The 21,200-nt window shown below is 40.3% G+C and overlaps 1 protein-coding gene across 4 annotated transcripts; it reads right to left on the bottom strand.

The window, feature by feature from the left end:
• Positions 1-1,814: 1,814 nt before the first annotated feature.
• Positions 1,815-16,526, bottom strand: si:dkey-54n8.4 (coiled-coil domain-containing protein 92). 4 transcript variants are annotated; one of them, XR_005440638.1, is made up of 6 exons: positions 16,077-16,526; positions 15,599-15,742; positions 9,340-9,387; positions 5,280-6,006; positions 2,709-2,753; positions 1,815-2,620 (listed from the first exon to the last, which is right to left on the bottom strand). XR_005440638.1 is itself a non-coding variant. In XM_038694039.1 (5 exons), exons 2-4 carry the CDS (start codon positions 15,732-15,734, stop codon positions 5,288-5,290), a joined length of 903 nt encoding a protein of 300 aa, XP_038549967.1. In that variant the 5' UTR covers positions 15,735-15,742; positions 16,077-16,526; the 3' UTR covers positions 1,815-2,753; positions 5,280-5,287. The 4 variants fall into 4 exon arrangements, 2 of the variants coding, with proteins under 2 accessions (XP_038549967.1, XP_038549966.1); XR_005440637.1 differs by having other exon boundaries at positions 2,709-6,006; positions 16,077-16,524; XM_038694039.1 differs by having other exon boundaries at positions 1,815-2,753.
• Positions 16,527-21,200: the final 4,674 nt, after the last annotated feature.

Genomic DNA, 21,200 nt, shown 5'->3' with positions numbered 1-21,200 from the left:
ATAGGGCATCGGGACTCACTTTAACACCCTTATGTCTATTAACATTTTAGTAGTGCATACTCTCAAATTCTCAGTTAACTAGTTTCAAACCAGTGTGCACACAATAAGCCTGGAGTTTTAGGGGCCAGTTGGTATTTGTATATTGGGAGCAGTTTGCCTGTTTATGAAATGATAAACAGCTCTGAGGCTACTTTCAACACTTTGCCTTTATCTCACCTTCGAGGGACAATCAGAGCCGGCGCAAAAATGTTTTACCATGACTTTATGGAAGTAAGAGCAATGACTTTGAGAGGATAGCAAGGACCTACTTCAGCTGTCCACCACCTGTAGAGTGAACACACTTGAAGTAATCGTGTTTTATACTGTCAAACATTAGGCCAATCAATAAGCCTACAGAGGGAAAGTTGCAGAACAATTTTCATAGCAGATATAGTTGCATGAATAAGTACTCTGTCAAACAGTGGTGGGAAATACATTTACTCAACTGTATTGTACATTTTCAGCTACTTTATACTTCTTTCTTCTATTTCAGAGGGAAACATTGCACTTTTTTCTACACTACATTTATTTGAGAGCTTTAGTTACTACATTAGTTACTTTGCAGATTCAGATTAATACAAAATATACACATAAATTATGATGTAATATTATCGGTTAAGATAAGACTTTATTGATCCTGGGGGAAAATTCACAAGCTACCCAAAATGCTTTTGCACTCTTTAAGTCAGATTTTGAAAACACTTTTACTTGTAACAGAGTACTGTATTTCTGGACTGTGGTATTACAGTACTTCATCCACCACTGCTGTCAAAGATACAAACTGTCAATAAAGTTACTTTTCATTATCTAATAAGTCCTTTCTGTCTGAGATACGATAATCAAATGTATTTGTTTATTTGCAAGGCTGTTATTGGGAAGTTGACATCTTGTATCTCTCGTGCTAGTTTATATCAAACAGACCATATCAAGCACAGTTAATGACTGGCTTACTCTGCAAGTCTCTCGAGTTTGTACAGAGCTTGGTAGATCTGCTTTTAGTTTTTATGCTCCGACTACCTGGAACTCTTTACAAAGCACCCTAAAAATTAATACTTTGGTAACCCTTGGTGAATTTAAATCCACAATCAAAAACCATTGAGCTTCTGCTTGGACCTGTTTTTACTTGAATTGTTTTTGTATCATGTGTCTTTTATGAGCTATATTTATATGCTTATTTTAATCTATTTCTTTTCCAAATCATTTAAATGGGTAAAGTTGAATACATAAATAAAATCATTGAATACTCATTCAAACTGTGGTTTCTGTCTCCCAAAAGACTCACATCAACATTGTCCCTTTAACATTTAACCTTAAACAAGAAGAATACATTTTACAAGATGCAGATAACCATATTATGAGTCTTTATAAAAAGATAAAAGCTTACAAAAAATTAGACTGGTCCAAATGCTTAGAAGTATCAAAATCATTTTACTTTATTGACCATGAAGTGGTAAATTGTGCGTATTTCTATGGCCTGAATAATATTTTATCATTCACACTGAATTACTGTAGATCGTGTATGGAAAGAGCTCAAAGAAAATCATTGTGGTACCATATTTTTTTTACAACTCTCACTATGTATTATGCCCATATAACTTTATATTTTTGTTGAAGCTGTGCGGTTGGATCCGGTTTAGACCACATGAACCTTAGGCTCCTCATCCATCGGAGGTAATTAAATAATATAAACAGTAATGACAAACAAACCAACACATTTTAGTTAATCACCTTTAAAATTTAAACTTTCAAGCAACAATGACGAGCAGCCAGCAGACTAGACAATCCTTCATTTTATTCCAATTATGTGTACAGTAGATCACTATAGGGAAGCTAACACAGTATATGCGGTAATCAGTCAGTAGCTTATGCTCACCCGAGGACAAAACCATACAACAACCCAGAGCAACATCTCCATGTTGGGTACCACACAGCATTATTGCTAGAGATCACATAACAAACAAGATGCTTTACAGTACCACACACAGTCCACGTATTTTTGCATCTAAGATGAAAAAATAAACATATTCAACCTCAACCAGGATTGACCACAAAGACCTGGAGACAATGCTGACATTTGTTATTATTATGAGGATTTGGGTAATTATAGAGGCGTTTAGAAAGATGGAAGACATTCTCTGTGAGGGACAGTAAATTATCTACTTCCTTGCTATGTTTTGAGTGATGTACTGTGGTTCTGCTCTGGAGAGGAGAAAAAGCAAATCAGGGGGTGAAGACTTACTCTCTTTAGCTGAAATATTCCTGAAAATACAGCTTCATTAAGGCATCACACCAGTCGTCTTCACGTTAATTTTAGCGGTGGGCCTCTTTGGCTCATTAGCATTTTCCCTCAAAGCAGACAAACACATCACCAGTCTCTGCAGCTCCACACAAAGATGCATTCAGCAACCAGCATTTTGATTATTTAGGTATGGATCATGTAAAATGATTAGAGATGATGCTGCGATGTGGTATGCAGGACGTTATCTTGATTATGAAAGGTGGATGGAGAGTTTAATCTACCTGCCGCTTACTTTGGATGACAAGTGAAGTCATGAAGTCTAACAGTCTAAATTCAGGATTCCTGTTGGGGGAGGAAACAGTTCTCAACAAGACCGCTTTTTATATATTATAATAGTGTATTTATAATAGTGCACACAGTCATGGCTTACCAGCTGAGAGGTGAATGAAAACCCTTGTCAGGTTTGCATTTTTTTCTAAAAAGAGAAGACAACTTCAGTTCTTTTCATACAGACAGACTCATGTGGCAAAATAATAATATGCCTAAGTCATCAATTCCTCACTTGGATATGCTTCCTATAAACTGTAACATAACAAATAATCATGTAAAGATTCTGTGACAATCAACAGAGCTTTGTAAAATTAATCCATTAGATAATTAGATAACTCCAGAAAATATTAAGCAAAACATACTGAGCTCTACAATTACAAAATACAAAGTTCAACAATCATAAAATCTATTTTAACACCTCAGGTGTCCTTAAACCAGATCACGTGTAGTACTACTAATAATATATAATATATTGATATATTGCTTTATTGAAGATATACCGCGAAAAAGTTAATGCTAAACTTCTAACCAGTAGCAGTAGGAGGCGAGAAAAGCCTCACAGCAGCTAAACACAATTAAATTCAGTCTTACAGGAAGGCTCATTTCAAAGACACTGACTGCAGTTACTGATGCTCAGTTACGTCTTGGCTCAAGTACAGACCGACTGCGACACAACTTTGAATCAAAAATAACTGAGGTACCACATTTCATACAGTAAACCTTTATATGCAAAGAGTCTTATAAAAGTGTTTCTGAAATAAAATGACACAATACTTTAGTAAAGAAATGCCTCAAGTTTCCACAATGCATTTCTTATATCCACGGCTCCTCTACTGTAAGGCAGAAATATAGTAGGGTACTAAATAGACAGCAGTGAATTCATAATCAGCACTGATACATGTAAGCAATAATGTGGTCAAATATAGTCAGTTAAAGTGTTTGAGCTTTTTTTTGCTGCTCTTTCAAGGTGCTATTTGCTCATTGTTACGCTAGGGGCCACTATGTGCATGTGTTTAGACACACACATGGATTTCTGCTGAGCCAGCCTTCTTGCTCCATGTACAGCACACAATCACTGTCTTGGTGCGCATGCTGACATAGCTTACTTTGGGTAAAATGGAAAAGGAACACAAACCATACCAAACCAAACCAATCAGATGCTTCGGTTGAAAACGATCCAAAACCTCTAGTCATGCTCTTGTTTGTCCATTTTTCCTGAGGTGAAAAGAAACTCCAACTCAACAACCTCAAATACAAACTAGTAGTCCTGTGTGTGTGTTTAGTGCACAAACCACACCTGAGCGAAACACTACGGTCCAGTGAGTCTGAACTGATTATCACCTGCGTGTGGCCATGTTTATACCAGGCAGTCACTACAGAATAGCAGCACACGTGCGCCTCAACATGCGTCTTTTAGTGAAACATACTTGTTAAACATTGTCTTGTTTAGTCCAAGACACAAGCCAACACTTCTGTTGTCATCCACCAAAGACAGTCAAAAGAACAAACACTGCATTTTGAAGAAAAAAAACAAGTGGGTTTGAAGTGCTTTAAAGAAATAAGTAATTTTCTTCTAACAGCTCCGTTAGTTGCCACAAATTAGTATGCAACATATTCTTAAGATAATCACAAGAATGTGTGTTATGTAAGCAATAACGGTGTACGTTCTCTTTATGGATGTTTGAAAAAGTTTTTTATTTTTACAATGGACCTATAGTCTGAAAAATAGTCTACTAACGAATTGGTAATACACAACAAGGAGCGGTATAAGAGTGTCGTTTGTAGAGCTCAAATTGTCAAATCTATTTTTAAGTTTGTTTTTATTCACTTGTACCTAAGGTTAGCAGGGGTAGCTAAATTAATTAGGCTTATTGTTGCTACATTTCCCTGGAGGTAATACCTTGCACACTGATTTCAACACTTGCACACTGACAAGTCTGTTTTCCCCTCAAATAGTGTTTCTTAAAGCGCTATCCTCTGTAGCTGGACTTAGGCTTACATTAGCACATGGTTAGTTGTTGCAGAGATAACCGCTTGAGGTTAGGGCTAAGGATGGATTCCAGTTAGGGGAAACACTGATGGGGTCACACCAGATGTTTAAAGAATTAGTTATAGTAAAAAAAATTTAAGGGTACACTTCCTTCCACTCAATTTGTTTTCACATGGAGGTCTCACACAGACATGCCAACCACTTCAGATGTTTTCAGCTGTGACTCAGTCCGGGGCTGCACAAACATTTGGTCACATGGTTGATTTATGGTTGGCCTTGAGAGGTCACAGTTGGTTGGGGCCACACAGGGCTTGTAGTCCACCTAAAATGGCTGCTACCATGGTCAAACTCACAATCACATAAATCAAAAAGGGGGGTTGCTTTGAAATAAGGCCCCACAGTATATTGAGCATGTGACACCAGTGTAAACAGATATACGTTTTCTAACTTCATTTAAGACTGACTTAAAGTGACACTTACTGAGTTTTGCTTTGCAAGTTATTTAAGGTTATATCAAAGTCCATATGAAAAAATGTGTCTACTATAAGTGTAATATAATTCAATAGCTAAAACCAGTCTCCATATCAATTCAGTCAAGGTGCAGAACACAGTTAACAGCATTAACAGTCTGACAGAAGATAATCATACAGTGATCAAACTGCAGCTATCACCCCCACTCACAGTAGTCCCTAATCTGCCTTTGCCTCAGCAGCAGGGGGCGCTGCAGCGGAAGATACCAGTCTGGCAGCTTCATCCTGGGGCTCCACTGGCCCCTCTCCACCTCCTTCTTCCTCATCCTTCTTATCCAGGCCCAGGGGAGGCTGTCTTTGTGCCACAGTGTGCCTGGAGCGAGCCCTGTGCTTGCGAGGGTGGAGGAAGAGCGCAGGGTCTGGCATTGCTGTGGGCTCTGCAGGGCCCATCACTCTCTCTGTGGGCACGCACTCCCGGGCACGCTCCACTCTCGAAGATGCCCTAGCACTCCTACGCTTGGGTTTAACCACAGGAGAGGAAGGGGAGGCTCCTGACGGCATCTGCGGAGAAACAGAGTTCTGCTCGGCACCAAACTGGGCCCCCTGACTGTTGGCTCTGGCTAGGAGTCCCTGCCTCTGCTGCATCCGCTGGTGGTGCAGTTTCTGCCTGGCAGCATGCAGCTGGAAGGAGAGGTATGCTGCTGCCTCTGTTTGTTTCTGCAGCTCTGTGTTGAGGATGGTGGAACAGTGGCTGCGGCGTTTGAGCTCCTCCAGGAAATGGCGCTCCTTTTCCTTGAGGTTGGCTCTCAGGGCTCCCACCAAAGCTCCTTTGTGACCCAGCTCCTCACGAAGCTCTCCTAAGGTGCAACCCTGCTCGGCCAGATGCCTTTCCATGTGCCGACAGCTGGCCTCCAGCAGCTCTTCTTCCTGTTGTATCTCTGATATAGAGATGGATCAGAAAAAGTGTTAATTATAAACAGACCTGTGGGGATTAAAATCCAACATTTCCATATATAGATAATAGTAAAATGTGCTGGCATTACATTTATTCATTTAGCTGACGCTTTTATCCAAAGCGACTTACAATTGCTATACATGTCAGAGGTCGCACACCTCTGGAGTAATTGGGGTTAAGTGTCTTGCGCAGGGACACAATGGTGGATGGGTCACAGCGGCATCACCACCCCATACATGTGCTTTTTCCACAACTTACTACAGTACAACAAACTCAGCACACATATGTACAAATCATAAAAAGCATATACACAGTTTAATACACGCTGTGCTTTGCCATAGATGCAGTGTATTTATCTCGCCTCTATAGTATAATATAGAATATAATCTTCAGTACTTACGACCGCAGAGGCAGAACTCAGAGATTGTACAGATCATAGTTTGGCTGGGATTCACTCAGTTAAATAGATATGAATGTAGTTATTGGGGCCAAGTCGAGTAGTTGGAAAATTACCAGCTTCCACTCAAAGTTTGATCAGGATAATCTGTGAGCTAGAAAATGGTATGCCTAGGAGCTCAGCCAGGCATATGGATAGGGTTATTTTCATCCCACGGCCAATTGACAGGCTGTAATAGAGCTGGGCAATATATCAATATTTATTCTTTATCCTCTAGCGCGATCATATTTTGGAATTTGTTTTTAAGATAGATTCATAATGCACAAATGTGTCTTTTAAGTAAATGAAACGTCATCAAAGTCATTCCATCATTCTTTCAGCTTAAAAAGCCTTCAATTGTTTTCAAATTAAAGAAGTTCAAATGTAATTTTCCACCTCAAGAAATATTGCAATATTCAAGGGGTGGAGAAAAAGAAAAACATGAACCCCTTAAAAATACAATCCAATACAACAGCACACTGTGTCGCGCTGTGTGTAATTGTTAGCCAACCATTATCTTTATTATTTATTAACATATCAATTATTTTTTCTGGACTTAACATATTAGTTAACTCAACTATGCTACTCACTATAGTGGTATAAACGGTATTGTCTAATTGTATATCTCTTTCAAAATTATATCGGTATACCTGATAATATCGATATACAGCTCAGCCCTAGATCAAGGGAGAGAAATCTAGCCAGCCCAGGTCACTTAAAAATGTTGTTCTGAGATAAACCCTCCTAATACTTAGAGCTAGGCACAGCCATGCTGCACCACAGGTATATAATACACTATACATAAAGCTAGTCTTGCAATCCGCTATATTCTCAGATTAAAATAGGCCCCTGGCTAACATCTATAATATCAGCTAGTGCTGTTCCCAAGAGACAAAACAGACTACAGACTACAACTCGAGGCCTCCTCTCCATATGAATGTCAACCTCTCTGCCAAGGTCACTTTTAACGCACTGCTTATATTCCTTTTTTCTTTTTTTGCTTCCATAGACAACCTTTGCACTCTTTCATTCAACTAACATTCCCCCAGAGAGGAGGGATGAAAAGTCAGTGCAGCAACCTCTGGGCTGACTGAGCTGGGGCTTGCCAGAGGAGAAGGAGATTACATCCACAGAGGCCGACACTGATGCCTCTGCCTGATAGAAATAGGTCAGGTTTGCTGGGTAGGAGAATCCCAAAGGGCGGAGGGAGGTTTGGTGAGTCCTGCAGGTGAAACTAGAAAGCCTGAAGCCATATTAGGCTTAAATGTACTAAGGTGCTTTACATATTGTTAAAAGCTTTGGGTTCAAGGTTGAAGCTGCTATATCTTATTGCTTTATGATCTCTTTCCCATTTGCTCTAGCTTCCCCTCTCATCAGTCCCCTTTTGCACTTTATTTTTCTGTCTGTATGACTTCCCTTTCATCATCCTAAGTCCTTAATCATGTTTCTCTATTATTCCATTCCTTACTTATTTCCTCAGTCCTCTCTCCTCTTGGCTGAATCCTCTGAGGCCCGATCAGTCTCAGGTTTTCTGTCGCCCATCACCCCACCCATGTTGAGCTCATATGCTAACTATAGAGTACAGGACCTAATGTGAGCCTAATATCCTTCCATACTCTCTCTCTCCCCTCCTCCATGTCTGCATCTGCCTGCATCCTGCCGCCTTTCCCTTAATCGCTCTCCTCACTACCTCTCATTACCTCTCTCCTTCCACCTCTTCCTCTCTCCTTTTCCTGCCTCTACAACGCTCTTCTTCTCAGCAAAGTCTGTAAGTGGACACCCCCACTGGGACAACGCGGTGAAAACGAGAGCAGGAAAAGCAAAAGAAGATGGATCAATTTGTCAGGGTGGGGAGGAGAACAGAGCACCGTGCTGTATTGATGAATCGGGGGATAACCTGTCCTGGAAAAAGGAGATGGGGTCTAATGGCTGAGTAATGCAGCCAAGCATGACTCCCCCTGATTCTCTACAAGCGCACACACACACACACACACACACAAACACACATACACATTCACACCGCCTTTTGACTTCCCTTTCCCCGGCCTATCTCTAATTTGCTGTGACAAAATGGTGTCTATCTCTGCATCCCTGCATCCAGATACCACAAAAGGTCCTGCAAACATCAGCTATGAGCCAAATATGTTGAGGCATGCTGTCTTTGCTGTGTCTTCACAGCCCCATACAGCTGTGAACAATTCTTTTCACGCAGGAACACAGATGCACTTTGCACCCATGTTCTGGCCTGTGTGTGGTGTGTCAAGAGACTTCTCCCTTCCTTGCAGGTAAGGAAATGAGGAGAGTCAGAGAGATAGTTAGGCACCGGTGAGAAGAGGGAAGAGGGTGGCTGACGGGGAGCTATCCCATATCACAGCGTATATTTAAGGCCAATTTATACTTTGTACTTCATATGGGGTGGCAGTGCGCAGAAACGATAGACGGCATTGGAGGACATGGTATGTCTGTCCCTTGAACTGGTTGAGACAGAAGAAGGACAAGCTGGAATTGCATAGGAGGAAATACGATGCTGACAAGCTAACCAATCACAATTCTTGTTGTCTGGGTCGTGACGTGTTGTTACATTTTTGGGGAGGTTTGCGTCAGGCACAGTACAGCTTATGGTACACACTACGTGTAAGCTACAGTGTACCTGTGGCGTACATTCGACATAGAAGTATAAATTGGCCTTTATGGTGGATTCGGGGTTGAGGAGATGGAAACATCTGTCCGTCTTTCTGTCTCCAGTGCAGAGGAAGAAACATAGGCACAAATACAGATGGGCACAGACAGAGAGCCGATTCATGATGGAGGTGGGTGAGGGAGAAAAAGAGATGTATTAAGGAGGATATGAGTGTTGAAGGGATTTTTTTTTTAACAAACCTATTTGGCTTCTGCCGGGAGGCTTCATCTTCAGCTCACTTGTCAACTCTGAAAAACACGAGAGAAAGACAAAAACATAGGAATAAGCGGTTAAGGATACAGAAATCTAAAAAACCCAACACATTAACTCAGATTGTTAGTGCTGAAATATAGACGCTCAGTGGTGTTGAAATGTCTTATGCTGACATTTTCTGCTTGCTGTTGGTTAATATAACAGATGCCGTTTCCAGCACATTTTCAGCAAGATCATACATAATTTATAAAGCTAAATCTGAAACTTTACATCAAAGACTGTGTCTTAGCCAATGATGTCCTGTTTCGGTACTCGTCACAGTCGGGGGAGAAAAATGTTCTTTACTGTAACCTCAGTATTAGCCTTATTAGCATTCTTCACTGAAATCAATATTCACTTTAATAAAAACTACTGGCTGTGCAATCTGTTTCAAGAGGAAATGCAAAGCAAACAAATAGCCCCCCCACCCCCATTCAGCAACGTAAGCAGGGCTGCATTTATCAGAACATCTGATGTAGCTGGATAACCCTTTACACTGCGCTACAGCTACAGTTTCACACTGGAACATTCTGCAGACTGTAAAATGTGATACGTGATTTTGTACGGAGAACCGGTCAATAATGAGGCTCTCAATGGATTTCATATAAAAATCTTTGTATAGAGGTTGACTTTCTTGTGTATTATATTGTGTAGTTTGTGTTTCTTCTCTATACCGATATACTTTGTGTAACTTTATAAAAAAATTTTGTCTTGCAGTAATGGATGTCCTTTGCATCCATTTGTCTTGTGCCATAAAAACACAGACAGGCAACAGGCACTGGACACTCAGCAGCTTGCCTGTCTAGATTTTACTAGACAATAAAACTGTTTTGATTACAAACATGATTGTATTGCTTTTTTGGCAGTGCAGGAAGTAGCAACAGAGCTGAATGGTGTGACTGTGACTCGGATTATCCAAATATTACATGATATGATATCTTGCACGCTGACATTTTTAGATACTGGTTGGATTATTTCTCATGTCTGTGCAACACAGCAACTAATGCTTTCTGTTTTTGATGTGATAATGTATCATACTGGTATGTGGTTCTCAGTTATTAGCGGTGTTGGATTGTCCCTGATAAAAAATAAATAAATTTCAGCTTCAGCTTAAAAGTCTCTGACGTGGGGTTGAGGGGGTCAGACTGCTGGTCATGTCTGGCCTGTCAGTCATTCGGGGCAGCCCGACTGCAGATAAATCTCCACATTCAGCTTTCAGCACACACTCAAACACAGGGCTATGTGTGTGTGTTTGTGTGTGTGGCTCCAGTAATCTTTAAATGAACGTGGCATAGATTTTTTACCCTATTCTATTTCAAGTCCCCACAGCCAGAAATATGGGCCTGTTCAATCAGCTGTGGATGATCATAAATTAGTTTAATCCTAACAAAGGAGAAGAACCATCTTTTTAAATCTGTAACTGTTTACTAAAAATATAAAGTAGAAGTAGTAAAAATAAGGTAATACTGTAAATAAAATGTTTTACATTTTGTAATGAAAAAGATCAATGTAGCACAGCAGATGTGTTACTACTAGCCTTGTTCTTCTCCTCTTGCCATCCCTGTCACACTCTTTCTCCTTCCCTCTGCAGTCAGCGTAACACGCCCACCCATGCAGCTGGCATGGCGACAGAAGGACATAGGGGATGATGAGGGTAGCAGGAAAGATAGTCGGGAAGAAAAGAAAGGGGGATAGAGGAACCCCAGAGATGCGGCCCCAGAGAGACAGACTTGCTGATGGCTGGTAATTTTAATAGAAAGTATTGAATGGACTATGGGAGACTTTAAGAGCTCCTGTTTTCTAGTCGTTATCCTCATTCACAACAGCCAGAAGCCAAAGAGAATTTAACTGCAGGAAGTTAGTTCTAGGATCTGTTTCAGTCAAACAATGAAAACGAGGCTCTCAGCACATTGCACCATCCAGAATGTGTAATGATTTGTAGGTCTGGCTTATCCCCTACAGCCTAACTGAGCATTCAAGGTTTTTGTTTCATGGCTCGACCTTGAATGTTGCAAAGATGCACGCACATGCACACGCACACACACAGACCTATATGATTTCTATGACACACAATAAACACCCCCACTTCAAAAACAGAAGCGAAAATTGATTTAGCTTCAAGGAGACAGAAGCGTGCACTGCACATTAGTGAGCTGACAGCAAACACCTATTACACCTGCAAACAGCATTAGCCTGTCAGCACCTAGCCTCACAGCCATCCTCCAGACTCCTCATCACCTCCTTTTATAACTGTACACCTCTTTAAAAACAAACCCACAAATGAGAGAACAACTGCAAGTTGTACGTGCTGTCCAAATATCAGTGTAAACATGGCCTGGTAACAGAGAGTAGGACATTCATATTAGCCGCCATTTGCCATTGTCTCCTGTTCTTAGTGCAGAAGATTTTCTGCTTGCTCTATGCGCTGCATACAATCTTTTGCTGATATTAATGTTTTTTATGAGAGAAACTATGGAGAGTGGCTCCTGGATGCTTATATATCACAAGGTCCTTAATTTATGAAAAGCACAGTAGGCTATAACCATATTTTTCATTTTTATTACTTCTTCAGTACTATGCGAGCGTGGCCTACCAATAGCAGAAGCCTTTTGCCTGAACTGCAACGAGTGGAAACTTGAGACCCAGCTGAAGCTAGTTAGCAGCAAGATGGCCACCCTCTCCACAGATGACTTTTACAGAAAACTGCAGTGCTTGAAACCAAAATGCAGGTGAATGTGGGGAATGACACCATTTTACCATCGACTCAAAACAACCAGAGAGCCAATACACACAGATAATTACCACCAATGACATTTCTAAGATATTAGAGGGCTACCTGTCAGGCAATAGATCTGCAAGTAGTAGTCATCCCTGAAAACTTTCCTGGAGCAAAGCCTAAGAATAACTCATTTACTGTGGGAACAGGACAAGTGATAGCCAAGGCCCAGCACCCTGAGATTTGCAACGCTACTTGCTGGCATGCACTGACAGCCTCATCCACCCCTGTGCTTAGTAGGATGCAGCCGTGGAAAGCTACGAAAGGGAGAACAAGAAACTCACATCACCAACAAGTGTTCAACAACTGGATATCCGTCAGATGAAGTGGATAACCTCTCACCCACACACAGTGGGGTAAGGACTGAGAGTAATTCCGAAAAGTGAAACGCTACAGGGAAAGTTAACGACTGGGCCTAAAAGTGCGTGATTTTGCTGTAAAGATATAAAAGGCATGAACATTAAGAGCACCAAAACATACTTCTTTCCAAAGGATATGGTCTCTGACATGACAGAAAGAATCCCAATTGTGACAAACATCACATATGGACTAACAATATTGTGAAACAGAAATCAACGAAACAAGTTTGATCTATTGAACACACTCAGCTTCTTGAATACAGCAGTGGCCCTTTCCATGTACCCTTCTTTCAGTACACTTTATTGGCAATTTAAAAAAAATTCTGGGGCTGCAGGCATTTTTTGGGGTGTCAGGTGGAGCTTTTGCTTTAAGTCAGGAGTAGAATTGTTCACCTCTAACCTATTTTACTTCCTGCAACATCTGCTCCCTCTACCATGGACAAGAGACAAGAGAAATAAAAACAATCACATGATGTAACAACAAGCCAGAAACCGTGAATGCATCCACCTCGGCCTCAGCCTGAAGAGTTTAAAACACGAGAGACATCTAGAGAGTGTCTTCATTCGACATGCCAACTACCACCTGGAAGGACTGGAAGGAGTCCCCGGCCAGTTTAAGTCTCAGTTACAACTTCCCAAATGTTTAATCAGAGGTAATCACAACACAATCTCGGTCAGTAATCTTGTAGATACATTTATCTAATGATCTCTTTTAAGAAAAGAACCCAATGAAGAAGTGTTGAAAAGCTGAATGCAGCTTCATTATGACATCTCTAAAGAGACTTCACATTTTTATTTAGAACTGAGAAATGCAAGGCAACCCTTCTCACACATCACTGCGCAAAAACTATAATAATGCACATGCCTTCTTTGCTAGGGCCTTGCATACTGAAAATCCACGATTTGCCTTTGCCTTTAGAAAACAGACATTTGCCTTTCACTCTGGCATGAGCGCATAATAAGAAGCTTTTAAGATGCTCAGCAGAGAGTTCATGATCCTGTGTGGTGTTATAATGTCCCTGCGTATGCAGTCCCACAGAAACCTCTGAGGAATGTGTAAATGCTTGTGGTATAGGCAGATACAAACTAGAGAGCAGATTCATGACTCCAGCTGTTTTTGATTTATGTGTTGATGAGTTCTGACAAAGGAGGAAAAAACTCTCTGGAGACTTGTTAATTGTTTAAATTCTTTTCATAATGAAAACTGTTGTCTTCCTCATGGTTGGCCACACATTGTCTTGGTTTCTTGGAGCACAACTTGGGCTGCCCTTTGCGTTCGTAGTGGGAGACCCCGTGGAGACTGAGGGAGTGGAGGAGAGGACGAGTAAACAGATATACACACACACACTCTCTTTGTTAGTTTGTTAGTCTCTTTCTCTGTGTCTGTCTCTCTCACACACACACACACACACACACACACACACACACACACACACACACACACACACACACACACACACACCAGCACGCTCAGTGTTATTTATCAGATGTGATCATGCAGAGCAACAAAGTGATGGAGGGGGTTGTTTTCTACACAACTGGTCACAGTGGCTCTGAGCCAGGCCACCCTATATGTCACTCTCTCACACACACACACACACACACACACACACACACACACACACACACACACACACAAACCCCTCCCCCTGCTCCTATATTCATGTGGATTACTAAAGCTATGGGATCTATGGTTTAACCATGATGGTAATGCGTCTTTCTGAGGATGTATTGTGTGTGTGTGTGTGTGTGTGTGACATTGTAAAAAAATGTGTGTATGTGCATTGTGTGTTTTGTGTGTATAATTTTCATTTTTTCACAAAAATCTGTTTCTTCAGTCGCATAAAAAGATTCTCCTCCACTCTGCAGACACAAAGGTAAAATATTAATTTTAGGGTAATGATTTCTTTTTTAAGGGTTAAAGTTTAAAATAATGATGCCCAGGTTATGGTATGGTTAGGGGGAGTGTTGGGTTTTAATAATATTAAAGGATGAAGAGAGCCTCCAGGACTTAATTAAATTAAACACTGTCACAAATGTGTGTGTGTATTCATAAGCACTTGCTTGCTTGATTAAATGGGCAGCATATCCATTAGGCTTGAAACAGGAAATGATGCAATCTACAGGAATTGTAGCATGACATCACCATGTAGTCATTGTCTGGCATTGATTGATGGGGCAGACACACACATTAGATGAACAGTGAGGGCTGCGGGCACATGGGGTCTGACAATGAGCTTATGTTCCCCCCCAAAATTAAATATCGCTCATGTGGTCCATCAAATGAGTGCAAAATCATTAAAAATTTGCTTCAAATTCTTTAGGCTCTACATGGATACAATCATAGGGATATCTTTGTGCAGGCTTGATGGATTATAATGAGGTGGGGAAAAAACTCATTAAAAAAGGTAATTAAGCTGCCTGCTTTCCACTGATACATCAAGCCTGTAATTTAAAATCCTAGTAAACCTTCCTTCTAAAGGTAGGGGGGTCAACGAGAGGGTTCCTTACTTCTTAATAAAGAACTATATGGCAGCAAAAAAGAGAAAAGCTCAGCAACACTAGGAGACAATCAACCAAAGAAATCCTTCACTTAAATCTGAGCTCATTAGAGCTGAAATGATTTCCGACAAATTTGAACAAAGATGCCAAACATTATATGGTTCTGGCTTTTCAAATGTGAAGAATTGCTTATTTTCTTTATCAGATTGAATATACTTGGGGTTTGGATTGTTTCTTGGATAATACCAGCAGTTTGGAGAATTTTGGGCATTTTTCATTATTTGTTGGCATTTCATAGACTAAACGAATTAAAAATGATTGAGTTAGCTGTAGAATTCAAATCAGTAAAGATTTATATCCTTAAAGCTATATATGAAGAACTAATAAGTGATTTAAAACTGTATTGTTAATGACATACATGTAACATAATCCCTTACTGGACATAGGCATAGTGATATAAGTCAGTCATAATAAGTCTGAAAGTTCCTTCCTTAATGGAAATTTGGGGGTCATATAAAACTTTCTTGCCCCCCAAAAACATGCACACAACAGCAGCAGTATGTCCCTCACCTGTGCATCGCTTCTGCAGGGACAGGATCTCCAGGTGGAGGCCATGGAGTAAAGTGAGGTGCTCCTGCCTGAGGAACACCACGCTCCTCTCCACACTCTCTATCTGCCGAGACAGCCTGCTCTCATCATCACCCATGGCCGAGTCTGGAGGGACACAAGGAGGGAGGAGGAGATCAGAAGTATGTGACTGATGGGGGTTTTGTTTACCCCACCAGCACACACCTTTTCCAACTTCATAGTAAGCTGAAAAGCATTAACGCCAGCTGCTAAATGTCACTTTCTCCAGCTGTGAACATGCCAGCCACAAAGAGAGGGAGGTGCGCGTTCTGTATTGGGGTCATGTGGGAGCTATAAATAAGGTATTGACCAGAGAAATCAACAGAATCGGGAGAAAATACGTACCTCCAGTTAGGATGCAGCTACATCAATAACAAAGCCTTTTCGTGTGATATTAAATCGATGCAAATGTCATGCTTACCTTTAAATATATATTTAGTGGCAAAATCTAATAAGTACGTTTCGCAAGCGTTATAAAAACGTCCTCCGATCCGGGCATGCTGGCCTCCAGTGCTGGTCCAAATCCGGTCGGCTGCGACATTGACCCAAAGACATTTTAACTGAAGCGTTAAAGTGCTTTTCAGCTGCACTTGACGCCGTTTGATTAGAGGACGAAAAGGCTGGATGGCTGCGTAAAAATGCAAAACCACCACGATGCATGGCACCGCGCTCCTCTGACAGAACCGCTGCTTGCTGCAGCATCCGAGTCGAGCGTCATTGGGAAGAGGATGTTTTCAAATCCATTTTCAACATGCGCACCTTTCCTCCTCGCCCACGGGCCAGAGGCGTCAGGCTGCTGTGGACGGCGGAGCTGTGAAGCGATGAAAACAAGCTTCAGTGAGCAGAACACGCGAGAACATCGTACGACGCGAGTCAGCGTCACTGCTGATTGGCGGGGACTGGCCCATTTCAGCTGTGGCCTACGTCGACTCTGAAGATGATCAATAACAAAGCGCGTGGGAGTACAAAGGAAAACACTCAAATAGAAGCATGTATATATAAAAAAAACACTGTTAAACTCCCCTTGGTGGAAATTAGTCAAATTCTTTGATTTGGGAATTGATACACCAATAATGTGATGGGAGTGATTTCTGCACCGTGGACAGAGGCTGCTGCATAGTTCTCAACCTTCGGGTTATCAGACTACTGTCATTTTATTTACAAGGGAATTGGTGGAATGTATAATTTTCACTGTGTAGGCCTATAGTATAGCCTATTGTTTTATTTGATTTATTTTATAGTATGTCACCATATTTTAATACACATTTAATTATTTGTCAAAGGTTCAGTGTGTAAGTTTTAGTTGCATTGCATCAAAAGGCTCAGTCACCACTCACCCCTCCCTTTGCAAGCGCCTAGGATGCTGTAGCTTCAGTGGCCAACAGGCTCTGGCGGCTCTTGTGCTAAATAATACCTGTGGTCCTCTGTTTGTCCAGATATCACTTCTTTTTCTCTTCTTACTTCTAATAAACCAGAGGACTGCTACTACTTCTTCTTCTTTGTGTTCCTTCCTCTTCATATATGTATTCAACGTAGTGACGAAACGCGCTCTGTAGAGCAGTTTGTTCGCTTTGGCTACTAGAAACATGGCGCCACAACATGGCTACTTTCATGTAAGTAGACCTGCGGTTTATGTAAATAGAAATGTCTCATTCTAACGTAATAAAAAAATAACGGTTCATTATGTTATAAGGTCTTTATACACCACTGAAAACATAGTTATGTATATTATATAGCATTTCTAAATATTTCATTAGCATTCTAAATATATTTCCTAAATATTACACACTGAACCTTTAAAGGGGCATTATGGAGTTTCCAGCGGCCACTAGCGGTGCAGTTTTAAGATTGCAACCAGACATGTGCTCCTACGCGTGCTCGCTTGAACTCATGAGCGAGCATAATCTGAAACACAACCACTTTCATACAGAAATCCTGCAATAAACGCAGAAACACCAGCATGCAGGCTGTGGCTTTTCACTCAGACGTGTTCAGGTTCTGTTACTTCAACGTTCCCGTCTCAGAGGCAGCTCAACACCGGCTCCGTAACGTTACTTTATTCAGCGCAGCGAGCCGCATATCGGCACAATCCTCCCGGAAAAAAGGTGGAGTGACAGCTGCTTTCAGTAACTATCTTTATTATCTGTGTATCTTTCACCGGAGGCTCAGTAATGTCAGCACAGCTAAATGTATTGGATGATAAGGAAACCGGTAGTGAGATGGGCTGAATATTATAACGAGATTGTGTCACACTTTATAATAATAAGACCACAGTAAGTAAATTTACTGTAGTGTCAGTGGATGGCTGTTCCTCTGGGTTGTATATTATGTGGGTCATGTTAGTTACAGCGACTGAGAGGTGGAGAAGCTGTGTACCTGAGTATTGGTAAAAGGCAATAAATCTAAATTGAACGTTACAAAGCAAACAGCGGCAGGTTTGAGCTAATGTAGCATTAGCTGGCTGCTCAGGCTGCATCACTATAGGATAGTAAACAAATCGTTCCACATTTGCTTTTTACCCTTACATCATTTCTTGCGGGCTTTGACACTTTGACATAATAACTGTGGTACACAGGATGGTAATATGGGTCGCCTTGGTTGGTGAATTAATGTGGAAAGCGATCGGATACAATTAGCAACTGCTCGGTGTTAGCCGGCGAGCTAACGTGACTTCCTCTGGCTTCCAGCTTTACTAATGGTCACTTTGAGTTTTGAGCCCATTAACAATAAGGCATTGACAATTTGATTTATTAAAATCAAAAACTTACATATAGCCCCTTTAAGTTTTTTGTGTGTAGCTTGAAGGGACAACAAACTTGTTTTCGTTATATATGGACCCTTCCATAGTTATAGCCTACAACCTGTGTGCATCTTCACAAAGCTGAAAACAGCGCTGTTTGTCTGAGCTCATGATGCTCTCACAGGACAGAGAAGCCACAAACATGATCTCAATAAACAAGGTACAAGGTTGTTTATTAGTCATCATACAGCACAAGGCTGCATAACGGAACGAAATTTCACACAAAATTTAATTAAGTGTAGGCCTATATTAAAATATGGTAACATATAAAATAAAATAAAACAATATATACAGTTATTTATATACATATACCAACACGTACAAATCCCGAACATTACACATTTTTTGAATTTGCATCTGGGATGAATGTAAACAGCAGCCACTAGATGACAATATGAAAGTTTCATCATCACAATAAACAGTCTGAAATTTGGAGTCCATCATCTCTAAGTTTGAGCTCCACTTCCTCTCATCTTGCCGGATGCTTGTGCTGACAGCTCAGAACATGGACCACCTGCCAAGTGATTGATCCCGGATGTTGATGGGGCAGGTCTCCATATGATGACATAACATGATGTATTGCTGTATACTTGTGATTAAAGTGCAAACTACTACTATATAGCATTAGTACTTTTAAATTAGCTACCATAAACACCCATGAAATTAAAAGAATTATAAAAGTAAAGGGGCTAAAAAGCAAACTAGAATTCACACTGAATTCAAATTTCTGGTAAAAGTTCAATACCAAATAATACAAAAGTACAAGCATAGGTGTCATTTACACTGGGGTCGCTGGGGACATGTTCCCACTACTTTTTGAAATGGCTGATTTGTTCCCCACCATTTTTTAAAGCATAATTTGTTTAAAGAATTGTTCTGAAATATTGCTTGCAGTTAACTAACAAATGAAAGGTTTATTTATGCCTTTAGAAAGTTTTATTTGCATGTTAAGAAAACATGCAGTGCAATTAAAATATAGAAGAAACAAATGTGCAAAAAAGGTAACTTAAGCTAAAAAACAAAACAAGCTGATTATAAAATTGAAATTACCCAAAAACGTGCGCAACCAAAGAGTAACTTTAACAACTTTTTGTTGTTAAAAAGTGTCAAATTTTTTTTGGCCAAGTTTTCCATTCTCTCCCTGTGAACATGACAAAAGAAGGGGGAAGACTAAATCATGCCGACATATGTGTTGCCTTAACAGGGATGATATTACATGAGAAAAGTTGATCTACAGGAGAAACAGAAACACAGAATGTCTGAGAGCAGCACTGCATTATTCTATTATATTTATATTTACTAAAATATTGTGTGCTACCTGAATTTTGTGTTTCCATTAACATAAATAAAAACATTTCCACCATAAATTGGTGCAGAAACTTTCACCAGAATGCAGGAAATTAAGTGTTTAATGATCAAAATTTCCTGGGGGAGGTCCTCCCCAGACACTCATATATCTTGGCATTAAGGATATCTTTAAAACACTCTTTAAGGATCTTTTCGTCTCATTCTCGTGAACCTAATATCACATATCATGATGTCTCGCGAGCTAAGTGTCTCTTCACACCCCTAATCTAAGCCCCTATGTCCCCACCACTTTTCAACACAAAGTGACGCCCTTGGTACAACCTTTGATAGTTCATCCAACTACAAATCTTTCCCCATTGTTTTGGATGATTTAATAAAAATGTGAGTTAACAGTGCTGAAGCTTGCACAGGTTTGCCCAAAGAGATAAATACTATGCTTTCTGTGGTATTGAAGTAGATGTAGCTAACTGTGTTATGAGATACAAATAGAACAATCTAAGTGTCACACTAGGCAGCAAATGCTCAAAGCTGGTGACATAGGTAGCAACTGTTGTACATAAAGTATATTTCCTCAAGTACTGTACTTTCCTACTTATGCTACTTTACACTTCTACTCTACTACATTGAGGCATATGTTGTAACTCTGACAGGGGTCATTAAACCTGCATGAGTACTTTATCATTTTTAATATGGCCTAACACGTTGGCTCTTACTTCAATCACATTTTGATTGTATGAATTCATTACATTGCAGAATTGCTTCTTCTCACCACCGCCATGTAGTATTAATACGTATTATTGTATCTAGACCTTGACCTCAGTGAACCAAGTACTCTATGGGCTGCTTATTTTACATATTAATCCCAAAATCTGCAGTAACTTCAGCTGTCAGACACACACCATTTTTTTCCATTGATCTTTATTTTCACATTAAAACAAATAATGTTAAACATATGCCTTGGAATTTTAATTATAAAACAATCTCTGACAAAATATGAAAAAATTAAAACGGTCATATTTATGCTTACAAGACAGAATTCTGTGAAACGCGACAGTTTGATGCTCCGGGAAAGCAGATGTTTTCTCACAACCTCAGTTGGTCTCCGTGGCTTCAGTATTCCATGTATTTTCCTCTTTGTGAAGTCCTTGACAAGCTGCACAGTGTCAACAGTCTTCACTGTTATGAATTCCATTTTTTAATAATTAACAGAGCTCCATAATTCACCAGAAAAATAAATGTGAGTAAACAGGGAATTAAAACTGGTAGTATTTGCTGGTTGCGGTTAAGAAGACTGGTATTTTCTTTAATAATGGAGCTAATGCTGTGGACCACCACATTTATTGTGTACGATGAGGAATACGAGGCAGTGAGGCAATACGAGATCATAACTGCTGCCACTTTCTCTGCAGTTACATCCGGAAATAGTTTTCCTTGTGT

This window comes from Micropterus salmoides, unplaced genomic scaffold (genome assembly GCF_014851395.1).
Source record: "Micropterus salmoides isolate LMB-PRFRI ecotype aquatic unplaced genomic scaffold, ASM1485139v1 Ms_hic_scaffold_3, whole genome shotgun sequence".
NCBI lineage: Eukaryota > Metazoa > Chordata > Actinopteri > Centrarchiformes > Centrarchidae > Micropterus > Micropterus salmoides.
Note: the sequence above shows the minus strand (reverse complement) of the source record. Positions and strands in the feature narration are given on the sequence as shown.